This window comes from Abramis brama, assembly GCF_963993115.1.
Source record: "Abramis brama genome assembly, chromosome: 1".
Lineage (NCBI taxonomy): Eukaryota > Metazoa > Chordata > Actinopteri > Cypriniformes > Leuciscidae > Abramis > Abramis brama.
The window spans coordinates 32,709,459-32,725,147 of NC_139963.1; the positions used below are offsets into that span (position 1 = coordinate 32,709,459).

The 15,689-nt window shown below is 37.7% G+C and overlaps 1 protein-coding gene across 4 annotated transcripts in view; it reads right to left on the reverse strand.

Annotated features, from left to right (window-relative positions):
- Window positions 1-3,838: 3,838 nt before the first annotated feature.
- The window catches only part of thraa (thyroid hormone receptor alpha a), a 35,250-nt gene continuing 23,399 nt past the window's right edge, over window positions 3,839-15,689 (reverse strand). For 2 of the 4 annotated variants that reach the window (XM_084125151.1, XM_084125152.1), the window contains 7 exons: window positions 15,533-15,594; window positions 14,947-15,047; window positions 14,718-14,865; window positions 13,098-13,303; window positions 10,644-10,787; window positions 9,532-9,790; window positions 3,839-5,401 (listed from right to left, as the gene is read on the reverse strand). In XM_084125151.1, coding sequence (XP_083981277.1) covers window positions 5,151-5,401; window positions 9,532-9,790; window positions 10,644-10,787; window positions 13,098-13,303; window positions 14,718-14,865; window positions 14,947-15,047; window positions 15,533-15,594 — 1,171 coding nt within the window. In that variant the 3' untranslated portion in view covers window positions 3,839-5,150. Of the gene's footprint in view, window positions 5,402-9,531; window positions 9,791-10,643; window positions 10,788-13,097; window positions 13,304-14,717; window positions 14,866-14,946; window positions 15,069-15,532; window positions 15,595-15,689 lie in introns of all 4 variants that reach the window. The other 2 variants (XM_084125149.1, XM_084125150.1) reach the window with 1 other exon arrangement.

The window sequence follows — 15,689 nt, forward strand, 5'->3', positions numbered from 1 at the left end:
AAAAAAAAAAAAAAAAAAACATATTCAGATTTGCTGCAGATGTGTCCTTTAATAGCTGGATAAAAATATTTTTAAAACTAACATTAACATTCACTCCAGCCTAATCACATCATGGCAGCTTGTGTGTTGGCTAAGATACTGGAGGAGTGAGAATTACTGTGTTTAATTTTGACACAAATGTGACAATGATTCTACGCTGAACTCGCCCTCCTGTATCGTTTGCATGTGAGGTATGAAGGTTTGAAATAACAGAAGTCATTGTTCTTTATCCAGTCAATACAAGAGAATCTTGATATGGGAGTCAGCTGGCGTAAATACTAATGAAGTGTGTCGAATCAAACACACGAGATGCACAATGGCCGTCCACACTGAGCACTTACAGAACCACAGTACAGTTCAGATCAAAAAGCATCTACAAAAAAAGCACAGTGTCTAAAATGAACTTTAGTTTTGCTCTGAACAATTGCTCATAACAATCCACTCACTGAAAATTCACAGTTCATACTTCCATAAACAGCCTGCAAATGTCCACTCAGCATAAAATACAGCAAGTATTCTGATTAAAGAATAAGTGTTTTCTCTCTTTATTTTTATTTTTTTAATTCCTCATCAGAAGATGGACAGGATGTTTTTTAATGGAATGGCAGGTCTTAACACAGAACTCAAAAATGACTTGCTACATTGCAGACTGTGGACATGCAGACGACAAGAGATTTAATAGTTCGAGTGAATCTTCCAGAGGGCTGTTGAAAGACCCTTTTTAAGACCTATTAAAGGAGTCATAGCATTACATTTTCCTCCCTGAGGTCCACTTATTTATTTATAAATTTTTGCTCCGACAATAGTCCAAATTTTATTTTTAATGGTTATTGTGCCTTTAAGACGGACACTACCAATTTAATTCGTAGGCGTGCCGAATAAACACCACAGACACAGTGTAAGAGTAAAACTATATGCAAAATAAGATACATCGGTGTTTTGCCAGTTTTTCTGGCAGTGTTCCTTGCTTTTATTTTGTGATTATTTTTATTCCTTTCTATGTAAAGCACCATAGTGTATGAAATGTGCTATATAAATAAACTTGCCTTGCCTTGCCTTGCCTTTAAGTCATCTACATAAAAAACTTTCCGCATTGAAACACGTCGTGTTTCGCATGTTCTCGTCTGTAAACTGGATTCAGTCTTCCCTGAAACCCTAAACTTGTTGTAAACTAGTTTCCGCAATTTGGCCTACAAACTTATGTCATTCCTAGCCTGGTCCTACCAGACTCTCATACATTTCATTTGTACAGAGAGTCTGGCCACTCTCCATTGACAAGCGTTAACTTCCTTGAAGGCGGGTACTCTGCTGAAGTTTAAAACTATTGGATCTGCCCAGAGCCACTCTGGATCTGCCATAACCAATCGCTAACGTTTGGTCGTGACGTAACCCTACAACTCAAACTAGCGCACGACCTCAACGCCATCGTTCTCAGCCACTCCCTCTGTTCGCTGATTGGACCGGTAACAATTTGGCCGGAGAAAACCCACGAATATACCGCAAACCCAGACGGAGTACTGAAAGGAAATGAAAATTGTGCGGAAGTACGTAGGAGGGCGGAGTACGTCATTCCTGCACCACTCTTAGACTGAACACATGACATCACCGTTTTCACAAATTCAAGTTTTTTTTAGTTTACACAAAGACAATATTGGTATCATTTTCAAAAACTTGCACTTTGAAAACAGTTTTCAGAAGTTTGCGTTTTCTGGCCCCCAAAATACCTGTCGTGTAAATGAACGGCCAAAATGCATAAAAAGTTTGACCCTAAATCTGAACGAGGGAAGGAGTTCTGAAAGTTACAGTATGATTTCATAGCACAATAAACTTTTATTTCAAAATATCATGATATGACCCCTTTAAGAGTCAAAGTGTCAATCAACATATTCATGATCTGGCTAGGCGTAAAGGACTGAATTCTGTTCTAATAAAAGTGCTGTAAACCAGGTTTGTACATCCAGCAAAAAAAAAAAAAAAAAAAGGCTTCCTGATTCCCCGTTATCAAGCGCAGGGTCTGTGGGCAGGGCTCCGCTGAGCTGACCCTTGCTGGTGCAGTAGATTGTGACTGTGGGCAGTGCTGGTGGGTAGGATTGAGCCTGAGTCAGGTGCATGGCCTGGGGCCTCATGGGAGCTCCATGCCTGAGTTTAGCTAGTCACAGTGAGGATGTCCTTTCTGCCCTTTTGTTCCTCTGTGTCACTTTCAATGGAGGCCATGCCTCACTTCCTAGAGCCATACTGACACAGTATCGGTCAAAAAGGACACTGAAACCCTGCTATGCATTTGAACCAGAAAAAAATATGCTGGTTAAACTACTTGAAGAGATGCATTGGGGGTCTGGCTGTGTCCTTTGCTGGGCAAAAGTTTATGTAAAGTTCTTTTGTGAGATGGTCGGTTGCATGTGAACAGTTTGGGTTTGGAGGCACGGGGACCGGAATGAGGTTCACCATGTGCAGGAGCCATCTTCTTCTGCTGCCTCTCCAGCACTTCCTTAAAGCAAAGTAATCTGCTGAGCAATCGGTTAGCTTTGTTACAGCACTGCGAAATTCATTCAGCCTGGCACATTCTTACTGTCCTCTGAAACGGGGAACAAGACTTGGTCCCACATCGCAAGTGAAAGGGAAAGCAGAATACACATATGAGTGAAGTTGCTATCACATTTATGTGACTTTTTAGTGTAAATGTGCACGTTTATGTACAGGTTTAAGCAGGAACATATATGCAGGGATGAGGGGTGAGGTAGAGTCTTTTTGAAAACAGGAAAGGTAAGTGCAATTATTTAATTTGCTCTTGCAAAGAGTCAAAGAGAAAATCAGTAAAGATGTAGGGTACAATATGGCTAAAAGTCCTTGTTGTTTTTCTTTTCCCTCCCAAAACACGGAATAGCATAAAACACAACTACAACACTTTCCCGAGCAACGGTTTGTTGTTATGCCCTGCAAAATAAAAAAAGTTTTTCGAAGTTATTTATTTATTTAAAAAAATAATAGAACCAATTTTAAATGTTGCAGATGTTGGTAACTAATGAGAATCCTTTATATTATATAATATATATTTAGAGACAAAATACTTGTTTATGATTTTCAGATTTGTTGAAAGTGATTAAGCCAACAGTTTATCAGCAAACTGGCAATTAGTGAATTTGTTTTATTAAAAAGCCTCATAGTGGCTGTTTAGGCAGGTAAAAATCCCATGTTTTCTCCATAGAGAAATAGATTTTTAAAGTCGCGATTAAACGAAAGTAGCAACAGATCTTTTTTTTTCGTATTGTAACACGCATCTAAGTGAAATTGCTTATCAGAATTGTTTTTTTGAATTGGTTGATGATGGGATGCAGGCAGATCTGAATGTGAGCTTACAGTCAACTGTAAGAAAGGGGCGGAGTTTAAACTGACTTAATGATTGGAGAAGTCCAACATACATCATCATAGAGAAGTCACTGGAAGATTGATGACATTATGATTATACACATACCGAGGTCCAAAAAAAAAAAAAAAGAAAGAAACGTGTATGGATTAAAGATCAATAACATGCATTAAGAAAAAATATACTGAAAGTTTCAAGACAAACCTACAATAAGATCTGAGATTATTAACTGATGCTGTTGTTGTGATTCATCTTGGAGCTGGTTGGTTTGGTTCAAAATATTTTTTATAAAATTCTTATGGAGAAAATGAATGGAAAAAATACTTCCGAAGCCAAAATGGCTGAAAGGTGGGCCCATTTTGACTGCTCCAATAATAATGGAGATTCATTTGTGAAACATTATAGCTAAAACAAAATAATCCAGAAGTTCTTAAATACTAAAATTATTTCAGTATTTATTCTAATCATATTTCCATATTAAACAATTAAATAAACAGAAAACTGTTCAACACCTTTTGTGGAAGTGGTTATTTTGATGTTTAGATTAGTTGTACCTAACAACTCTTGTTATCTAACCCTTAGCTTGTACTTTTATTAATCATTTGACAAATTCTAACTTTCACCCGATTATCTTAGGATCATTTTCCACCCTGTACTCCTAATGTTGTCCAGATAAAAAGGAAGGATGGATGGATTTCAGGGGTAATAAGATTTTACTAAAAAGAAGTACCATGGCACTACCATGTTTTTTGGACAATACCATAGTATTCTTTGAAGTAACTATGCAACACCAGATTTCAAAGCATTATGGTTCTACCATCTGATGAGACAAATGAGCACAACGAGCGATCTGAAGGCCATGATGAGGAGATGCATGTCTCAAATACAGCATATAGCTGTCAGTTCAATTGGATAACACTAGGAAAGACTGATACCTCACGACAGCTATATGGGTCACGCAGCAGGAAGCAACAAGAGATGTCACAAAATGTTCAGCTTAAGTAACATACCCAATACAAGTGGATATGATAGATAGGAAGGTGTATGAGAACTGTATACACTGCATTTTAAGAAGAAAGATGGGTTGATGCAGGTAGAATTGTGAGCATACATACATATATGGACATGTTGCTACATGTATGTTTGTATGCTGGCGTATATGAGGTATGAGAAGTTCACACAACATGTTAATGTCTGTACAGTGTGTACAAGTGCACACTGGTAGTTATGTTTATAAAGGAGATATTCTATGCGTGCAAAGAGGAAGATGAATGCTAAAATACTACTGTAATTTGTGGAAAATTGGCATTATTTTGTAGATTAATAGTGTAGAGCCCAAATGTAGGTGTTTGATGTTGCTCAAAGAAGTTTCCTCTGTCCTTACAACAACAGCTAGCGTTTCTGAAACAGGTTATGAAAGAGATATTGAAAGAGTGGCTTTCTTTGTCACGCTTTTATAATAAGCTCCTTCTGAGGATGGGAGGTATGTTGGTACGAGAGGTAGGTTGATGCATGCTAGCTTTTTGTCCGCCTGTGGAAGGAATCTGAATGGCAAGTGACTGTGGGGTCGAAAGGTGTGGAGGCCGACATTCCAAAACATTTCCCAGACAAAAGCTGATGAGGGACCGACGGTGCAAAATAAAGTACATGTCCCGATTCGGCATTGCATGAGGATGGAAAAAATGCTTCGAGAAAATAAATTCATGATCAGTTTTTCCCCCTCCTAAATTTTCCCTGTGGCTCTCAGTCACACCTCCTGATCCTCGAAGACCTCTAGGAAGAGCGGGGGGAAGAGTTCTGTGGGACACTCCACTTTCATGTGCAGGAAGCGGCTGGCGTGACAGGCGCCGATCATGCGCAGGTTCGTCACCTTCATCAGCAGCTTGGGCCAGAAGTGAGAGATGTTGTGCTTGCGATGGTTGATGTAGTGCTCGAATGCTAACAGGTACATCTCCTGACACTTCTCGATCTTTTCCACACATGTGAGTCCAGAACGATCTGTGTAATGGAATATTAAACAAAAATGAAAGTGAACTCGTCTTTAAAGATGCTGTCAGGAGGTCATAACAGAAAGGGTAATGGAAAGTTAAGGGGATAGTTCACCCCCAAATAAAAAAATATTTCATCATTTACTCACTCTCCTCGGGTTTAAAACCCATATGTTGTTTTTCCCATTTAACACTTAAGGAGAATTACTGATAACTGATATGCAAAACCAATATTTAATAAGTGTTATATTAATGCGTTTTTTGCACAAAGGTAAATCATTTGACTATGGGTTATGTCGAACAGATTACTGATTTATTTAAAATGTTATACATCAAGAATTTCTGTAACACAACTCACTTGAGCATGAATGGATGTTAAATAAAAGCAGTTACTGATCATTCACACTGTCAGTCCAAATCCGATTATTTGTGTATCCGATTGGAATCTGATCTAAATTATTTACTGTCCAAATTGGGTATCGCAACTGTTCAGATCCGATTTGTGTGTCCCATGCTGCTCTTTTGTTTTCCAGAATATCTGCATTGGTTTCTATGGAAATGACGTTGCATTGGTAGTATACACCAAAAACAACAACAACAGCAATGTGGAGGGGTTTGCAATACAGATGTTGTCTTATTTACAACATGACAATGTGTAGTCGCGCGCTGGACTACTGCGTCTTGTGAGGCAGCGGCAGAAAGAGGCTGGTGCGGATTTATTCCGTGCTGCCGTCTCCGACGGTCTCAAAACATGTCTCCATGTCCATGTCAACATGTTCTCACCTCTCTTCACTGCTTACCTGTCCATTTCAGGATTCATTTTAAGATTTTGGTGTTTGTTTTAGCACCTAAATATCTTTCTGACCTGATCAATCTGCTGACCACTGTCTTTTAGTTGTCCCACGGGTAAAGTTGAAGAGCAGGGGTGACCGAGCATTTGCAGTGGCGGCACCGAAGCTCTGGAATACCCAGAGTACCCCTCTACATTAGATAGGATCAAACACTTGCTGTTTTTAAATCTAGCCTAAAAACTTAATTTTATAGTCTGGCATTTGACGCTATGTGAGAGTTGCTTTTTTATTGTGTCTTATTGTTTTCTTCTGTGCTGTTGATTGTTTGTATCATTGATATGTGATATGTGTGTAGAGCAATTTGATAAACACTTGCTGTTTTTAAAAAGTGCTTTATAAATAAATTTTGACTTTGACTGTCTTCTGCTTATCCGGCACTATACAACAGCACAACATTGACTCATAACAGCAACTTTCAGCATGTTTACTTTGACAATGTCTGACATTTACATTTTACGTGGTGTGAGAAAGACACATAAACTATGCAAAATCCAATCAGAGTGGTCAGACTAGATGCATTTCCAGAAATGCGCTTTGAATAAGATTTGAAACCACATATGAATGTTGCTCGAAATGCATTTCATGTGATTTTTTGCCGTTCACACTTGCTAAATCTGATCAAACTTCAATCGGATATGCACAAAAATCAGATTTGGACTGACAGTCTGAACGTAGCCTTAGTAAACCATATTTGATTTGAAAGCTGCAGTGGAGTAGTCTGGCTATCAACAGACCAAGCTCAATCTTTTAAGATTGAACATTAGTCTGGGGAGTCTGCTCTGTATTTTCTCCTGCACAAAAGGCGTGATCAACGGGCATACAGTAGTTCAAATGACTCTGTACGCAATTGGATAGTCCTTCAACCAATCAGACCAATGATCCAGGTGACGTACTTTGCAGCGAAAGCTCCAGGCAGGAAACATGTCAACAAATGTGTTGGTTTGGACCAGGGATGGGCAACTTCGGTCCTGGGGGGTATTGCACAAAAGCAAGATAAGGGATTAAGCTGGGATTTTCCAGTTATCCTGTCTGAATTTAGCCCTGACTCGGTTGCATGAAGGGAGGCTAAATTAATCTACATTAAGTTACTATGGAGATTTACACTTTGCAGCTAGCCTGCTCCGGAGCAGGCTAACAACCAGGTTAAGATTAATCCTAGTGATTTATCGGCCAGTTCCTCCCTAAATCCTACTAGATATTAATGTGTTTTAGTCACTTCATGGTCCTGCATTAAAATACTAGATATTCTGTCATTCATCCAAGTATGCGTACTGTTATTTTAGTTATTATTGAAAACTGCTGTTCATTTCAATGTCAGAGGTTTGATGAATATTATTCGAGATTTAAAGCATTTATTGTCAAACACCCAGTGAGGAAAGCAGATTTTCCTGAGCAATTATTACTTTACTGTCCACAATGAATGCCAACACAGTGCAAAAGAACTATACAATACAATATGAGAAATAGAATATAGACTGTATATCTATATATGCAAGTATAGAGTAGAAATGTACTGTTGAATGAGAAAAAATATCAATATATTATATTTTATTGCAGTTGATGAGATACAGTGCTATGCATAAGTTTAGACACCCATGCTAAAAAGAGGAATAAAAAAATCATCTTTTGGAAATTGAACTTAATGCCTTATTAAAAAAATTAGGAAAAATCCAACCTTTAAGGACACCAATTTTCTTTGTGAATGAATAATGTATCGTAAATAAATAAATGTTCTTCCTTAAAATACAGGGTTTATAAGTCTGGACACCCCTATGTTAAATTCCCTTAGAGGCAGGCAGATTTTTATTTTTAAAGGCCAGTTACTTCATGGAGCCAGGATACTATGGTGAAGGCTATGTGATGATGTGGGGCTATTAGATGGATAAAAATAGAGCAAATTATCTGATTATAGATTACATCAAATCAATTAGAAACAAAACCTACATACAAATTGATAAGAGTAAAAAGATTATTGACATAAAATAAACTAAATAGATCAAATAGATGCACATAGTTAGTGGGTAGGTGTTTGCAATTATTCTACATGTTAAATGCATGTCCACTGGTCACATTTAAGGCAAAGTATACAATTATTTTTGAAAATGACTAGTAGGGCCTAACTCCTTGAATTGTAATTATGAGGGTTTCAGTGGAGCACTGGTTAATTGGACTACTTATGCATTCAATCGGTCCGCTATTGTTTGCCAAGCATTCTCTCTTTGCTTTATTACAGCAGCTGTGTTGCCTTTTTTACATATGTTTCACTTCTTTATACGTTTCCATAAGAAGCTGTTGCTCATTAGGCGAAAAGTATGCCGCACGGGTTTTGTCCATTTTTGCATCGGTGATTCTGTGATCGATTTCGTGATCTTTTTAAGAATGCCGTGAACGCGCATTTATCCAAACTATATACACCTGGCTTGACATATCCGCGCGTTCTCATCCTGGCTCAGCAAACGTGCAACGGATTAAGCCAGGATGCACTGATTAAACTAGGTCAAGCCGCGACTGTTCTGTTATCCTGGCTTTCTTAATTCTACTTTTGTGCAATACCCCTCTGGAGGGCCACTGTCCTACAGAGTTTAGCTTCAACCCTAATCAAACACACCTGAACAAGCTAATCAAGGTCCTCAGGATTACTAGAAAATTACAGGCAGGTGATTTTTTCAGGGTTGGAGCTAAACTCTGTAGGACAGTGGCCCTCCAGGACCGAAGTTGCCCATCCCTGGTTTGGACCATTGATCAGCGGTTTGCAGAAGCACCAATGGCTTGCAGAAGCACCAATGGCATCGAGCGATTTTTGCAGGTTGTGCAAAAAAAAACATGAAAGTGAGTGATTTGTTTGCTAAACTAAAGAAGCCATTGAGCATCGTCGAGAGGTTAAAAGGAATTGGATTGGATTAAACCCGCCAATAGAGTGCCAGGTGGATAAGCCAGTTTGTGATTGGTCCCTGCAAATTTGTAACGGAAGCAGGATAGAAGAATGTACGGGTTTCCAGCCTAAGCTGCAGGGCGAAATCAAATCGCCGGCAGATCGGGCTGGGTTTACCCATTCTAGCAGTGGAGGGCAAGGGAACAATAACTTTTGAAATTTGAAATTCAAAAATTCTCCTTTTGTGTTCCATGGGAGAAGAAAAAATGTCATGCAGATTTAAAACGAGTAAATGATGAAGAAAAAAAAAAAAAGTACTCATTTTTGGGTGAACCATATCCCTTCAAGAGCTTATGATTAATTGTGATGATTCTTAGAAACCCATGTATGGCTATAGCAGCTCTCAGTCCATCTCACCTGAGCTCATGAGAAGTACAGCCTGCAGCAGCGCCACCTCCGAGTCATCCAGGTTGAACTGTGACAGGCTCTTGCCCAAATCAAAGATGGCATCAGACACCACTCCTAACCCTCCATTCTTCAGCTGCTCTCGACTGACAGCCATCTCTCCGCTTAAGGTCAGCGTCTCGCTCTCTGGGTCATACCGCACCGCTGCACGCAAGGACATGATCTCCATACAGCAGCCTTTCAGCAGGATAATCTGGTCTTCACAGGGCAGCTGGACACAAGTGGAGGAACTGATTCTTGTGCTTTTACAGAACACATGATATCTTTCGAGGCTCAAAAACAAGGATGGTTCACTATTTGATTGTGAATTGTGCTGGTCAACAACTTAAGGAAGAAAAATAAATAAATCAACCAGACTAACATAGATGGGGTTATGCTGAAATTGAAAGATTTTTCCAGGTTATGACAATTTTGGCAGTATAGAAGCTCCTATTTAATTATAATACATTTTCTTTTTCATTTGATGTGTGAAAAATTTAAATAATAAAGTATTTTACAAATATATTATAAATATAAAAATTATACATTTAAAAAGTTAAATTCCATGAATATATTCAAAATTAGGACAAAAAAAAAGTCATACATGTTAATTTATACTTTTATAAGTAATACATTTAAAATAATGAAAATTGTAATCAGACCTTTTCTAACAAAAAAACAATCCTTATTTTCCTGCCATCTGATCTTTAAAAAAAAGGTGGTCTTTTGGGATTCCTAGTGCAATTAAACTAAAGGCTTCAATGTCCTCCAATGTAGCAAGATAACAAGTGGTCATTTGAGATCATCATGTGTTCACATGAGCAATTAGAGTGGCAAATTAAGTGATTGAAAGCACAGCAACAGCCCATAATGAAGCCATTACTCAAATGTGGTAGCAAAGAAGGAAACACACAAGCAGTCGTGGTTCAAAAAGTACAGGGACAGCTGGAGCCGAGAAGATAATGCAGAACAGTGTTGTTTATGAAAATGTGCATTTATGGAATAACTATTAGCTGTGCAGAGGCTTTTTCAAGCTGATGGAGGGTTGTTTTTTTGTGCAGTGCCCTACAACAACAGACACTGACCTCAGAGAACATGGGCAGTTTTTTGGCAAAGTCCACAACTCGTGTGATGGCAGGGGTGATGATCTTGGTGAATTCACTGAAGGCCTCCAGGTCGACTTTGTCGTTGTCTAATGTGGGTGCTGGAGACTGCCCAATGTCTTCTGGCTGAAAGACAAACAATGAATTGGTTTGGAGTGAAATAAGGTTCAACAACAGGACAACATTCACATTTTCTACATATTTACTGGCCCCACCTTAAGAAACAATACATTTCATTTTTACCAAATTTGTGAGAATGATGTGTGTGTAATGTGTAGTTCTATGTCTGTTTAGTTTCATTGTGTTTTGGTTCTATTTTCCCTGTTCCCATTTTGCTTGGGTTTCTGATCATTATTAGTCTCCCTGGTAGTTTAGTTCCTGCACCGGTTCTGTTTTACCATGATTACTCCCTCTTTGTATTTAAAGGGGTGGTATAATACCCTTTTCACAAGATGTAAAACAAGTCTTTGATGTCCCCAGAGTGTGTATGTGAAGTTTTAGCTCAAAATACCCCACAGATATTTTTATATAGCATGTTAAAGTTGTCACTTTTTGAGGGTGAGCAAAAACGCACTGTTTTTGTGTCTGTCTCTTTAAATGCAAATGAGCTGCTGCTCTCAGCACAGGGGGCGGAGCTACTACAACAGCTTGTGTCCTTTTACCTCACACAGACATGCACTGGAAATTTTAAAAACTTTTAGCCTTTTATGTTCAAACCGGAGTCAGACAAAGATGGAGAGACTCAAGAATAAGTGACAACATGTAGACAACATTTCTGAATGGTTAGTTGATGATTTTTTTTAGCTTATGTGTAGATATCTTCTAGTCATTGATTAGCATATTCGGTCTTGTTAATCTATAAATCGTGTTCCCGGGGGAGTTTATGTAAATTTTAGGGTTCATGATGTCACTAACCCAGGAGGAATGTCGTGTAGTCCCTACCAGCTGTTTGTTGTAGTCCTTAAAAAGCAATTTCTTTAAAAGAAAATATCTCCCTGCTTTGAACTATGAGTGTCGTAACTTTGCAGATGTTGTTTATGCTCAAACAGCAACATTACACACTAACTAGAGTTAAAAAAATGAAATCATATTCAACCACCCCTTTAAGCCCTCAGTTTCCGTTGTTTCATTGCCCGGAATCGTCTGTGTTTTATGTGGTTGTGTGTTAGTTCGGACCTGCATGTTCCTTTGAGGATCAATAAAGAAGTGTTTGATTGGATTTTCCTGCATCATGTGGTAACTACAGCCACTACTTGTGATAGCATGTATGTTTTGTATGTTTTTTTAAAGTATCTAAATCAATAGCAATCTTTGAAATTTGCAACAATTGGAAATAAAGCTATAGTGTTATTTTGACAGCTATTAATGCACTTTTACTATGATGGCATACAGTGGAAAACATACTAACCTTCAAAAGTTTGGGGTCAGTAAAAAAAAAATATATATATATACAGTATATATATATTATAGATTTAAAAGTGAATCAATACTTTTATTCAGCATAGATTTTTTTAAGAAAAATTGTTTAAATGACAGTAAATACCACGTTAATAATAATCAGAAATGCTTCTTGAGCAACAAATCATCATATTAGAATGATTTCTGAAGGATCAGGTGACACTGACGACTGGAGTAATGATGCTGAGAATACAGCTTTGCATTCAAAGGAATAAATACATTTTAAAATATATTCAAATAGAAAACCGTTATTTTACATTGTAATACTATTTCACAATATTAGTTTTTACTTTTTTTAGTTTTTTGTCTTTTTGATCAAATAAATCTAAACTCGGTGCAATTCGTTTGTGTGCACACTAACCAAACAAATTTAACTCTGATGACAAATGAATCCATTTATCCATCCTCAAACTAATTTATCTGATTGTTTTAGGGTCATTTAAGAGCTCTTCGGTCAATAGCTGCATTCGAAAGCTTAAAAATACAGCCTTCGGAGGACAAATCCAATGTTACCTTCTCCTGAGATACCTTCATCTGATCGAATTTTAAATGCAGCCTTTGATATCCCACAATCTTGTGCATTCCATTCTGTAGCAGTTAAACTAAAAAAAAATAAAGATGGCATCTGAAATTTGTGGTTGGTGGTCAGTTTGAGTATAAATCTATGTTTTTGACCAACGTTATCTACTTTTTATGTTATTCCTAGTTAGAAATTACTATTAAAGTGATTAAATATTCACTTAGTTATCATCAAATCTCTCTCTATTTTGTAGTACTTCGTTAAACCGTTATGCTGCAGTCTGTCCGAAATCAGTTTTTCGTGAGGTACATTTGTGTACAAAAGCTGCCTGCAAAGATGAGAGCTAGAGGTTATTCGAGATCTACCCACCCACCTGTACAATATAGTAAATAATGCTATGCATGTACTTTGACGAGGTCTCATGATCACAGACATACAGACACAACCAGGCCTCTTACTAGGAACTTGCGTTTCTGTTTCCAGTGAGGGCCCTGGGCGTTAGTGTGGCGATGAGCCTCCGTCACCATACGAATGAGCTCCCACTCCGTGACGGTGGGCTCAGGTCGGTTGTGCAGCGTTTTCACAACCTCCTCTTTCTTCCTCCGTTCCCGGTTTTCCTCGATCAGACGCCTCTTGGCCACACGCTTTGAATCATCCAGCACCACTGCCAGGGACATGAATCACTCGCACAATCACTCATTTAATACTCTCAGTACTAAAGAGGAAATGACAGACAATGTTATGTAATGTTATTATGTGTATGGAGATTATAGCAGGTTTTTTCAAAGGCCACATTTATAAATGTATTTTTTGACAATTTCTTTCATAGACTAATATGTCATTTTTACTGAGACAGAAATCTCAACATCAGATTATGCTGAATTAAAACTTTGTGTTCATATAAATATACACACAAACACAGATGCATATCTATATCTACCGTATATATACACAATTACATCCATCCATCCATCCATCCATCCATCCATCTATCATCTGTCTGTCTATCTATTCCAAAATGATCATACTTGTAACACAGCTAGTCATTCTTTCAAAACCTGACCTTATCCTTTCATTACGTTGTACACATTTCAGTCCACATAATCATTGTTTCAAACACAAGATTATTGTGAGAACATAATGAGAACATTTGGTTTAATCACTGAAAAACAACAGTATGATCTTCTTTCAGTTTAGTACTTTTAACAGTCAGTTCATTCAATGTCAAACAATTCAAGATACATGTTTCAAATCAGCCTTATTGCTGAAATACTTACAGTAACGCAGGCTACAGGTGCCACATTAGAAAATACACTATCAGTACCTAAAATTACACAATTGACATAAAAACATAACGTTTGTAATAGTATCTATTAAGTGTGTTTTCAAAAGGTGTGATTAAGTATATGTGTGCTAGAACAGAGTTTGCTGGCAATCACTTATGAAAAAGAATTCATTGGAATTTTATTTGGTAATACATATCGAAAATTGCAAACATGTTCTATAAAATCTATGTCCACACTGGACTCCACCGAATCAATATCTATAGAAATCTATAGATGAACCAAAAGATCCACTGATTAACCATTAAGATCTGTGGGATTAAATAATAGACAAATGTGTGAAACTGAACGAGAAGAGATGCAAATCAAAAGTTTGATAGTAAGGGCTTTATAAAAGGCAGTTACTGTGAATTGAACATTTATATAGATGAAACACTCATTTTGTGTAGTGAAAAGGGTTCTTTGTGATTTTGTGTATTGTACAAGCACAATTGATGAAAATATGATGAAATGTGCACTTTTGATGATCTGTTGTGTTATTAGCAATAAAATAAAAACTGGAACCAAATGTCCCCACAAGGATAGTAAAACCTGACATTTTTGATGTTGTGGTGAAAAAAACTTTGGCCCCCATGAAACTAAAGCATACTAAATTTAGTTTTTTTGAAAATGTAAAAACGCAGTATGTTTTATGTAAGATTTAGGTTTAGGGGATATCATTTAAAGTATAAAAATCATTATGTCTAGGAATCCTCATAAAACACAAAAACTCAACATGTGTGGGTGAACACTCACAGTCAATGGCCATGCCCACCGAGATGCACTTCTTGAAGCGGCACAGCTGGCACTGGTTGCGGGTGATTTTATCAATGATGCAGCAGCTGTCATATTTACAAGAATAGGAAGGATGAAGATTCTTCTGTATTGTCCTCCTGAAGAAACCCTAAGAGCAGAAGGAAGCAAATTAATGAGTAAGTACAGACTGTGATTGAGAGTCAAGCGGTTCATGGGTTGGAAATCTCACCTTGCAGCCCTCACATGTGATGCAACGGTAATGGTAGCCGGTGGCCTTGTCCCCGCACACCACACATGGCTCATCTTTCTCCAGGTAGCTGGGAACATACCCTAGAACAGAGATGCTATTCACTAGAAGATAAGGAGGAAAATGGGCTGTTACAGCAGAATACACACACACACAAACACACACCACCTCTACAACCCTGAGAGACCATTTCTACAAAACTGATTGTCAAATTGTTAATAACTCCTTTTGTGTTCCGGGAAATCATACATATTTCGAGCATCATGATGGAGAGAAGATGATAAGAGAATTTTTTTTTAATTTATTCCAAAATGATCTGCAGATGGTGCAACTCAACTGAACTGACTAAACATAGACATTTTGGTGTGATTTCTGCCACGGCGTTACAGACAAATACATTTACCTAGAATAATCATGCTTTAACATAATTCTCAAAGATATAAATATTTACTTTTGGAAGTTGCATTCAAAATACGCTTTGCTCAAAAAAGGAGGGGGTACGTTTGGGCATCATAAGCCCAAAATATTTGGGTTTAGACTGCAGTGACAGCGTATCCAAAATCCTTACCAGACGTGCTCTGCATAGAGCATTGACTATTCTTTCTTTTTCTTTTCACTCCATTCGGCCACCTGATGAGAGAAGGGAGAGATAAGTATACAGTAAAATCAGAAATAATCAGATTTTCATTTACTATTTCACAAGACTGACATTTTACACAAGCTAT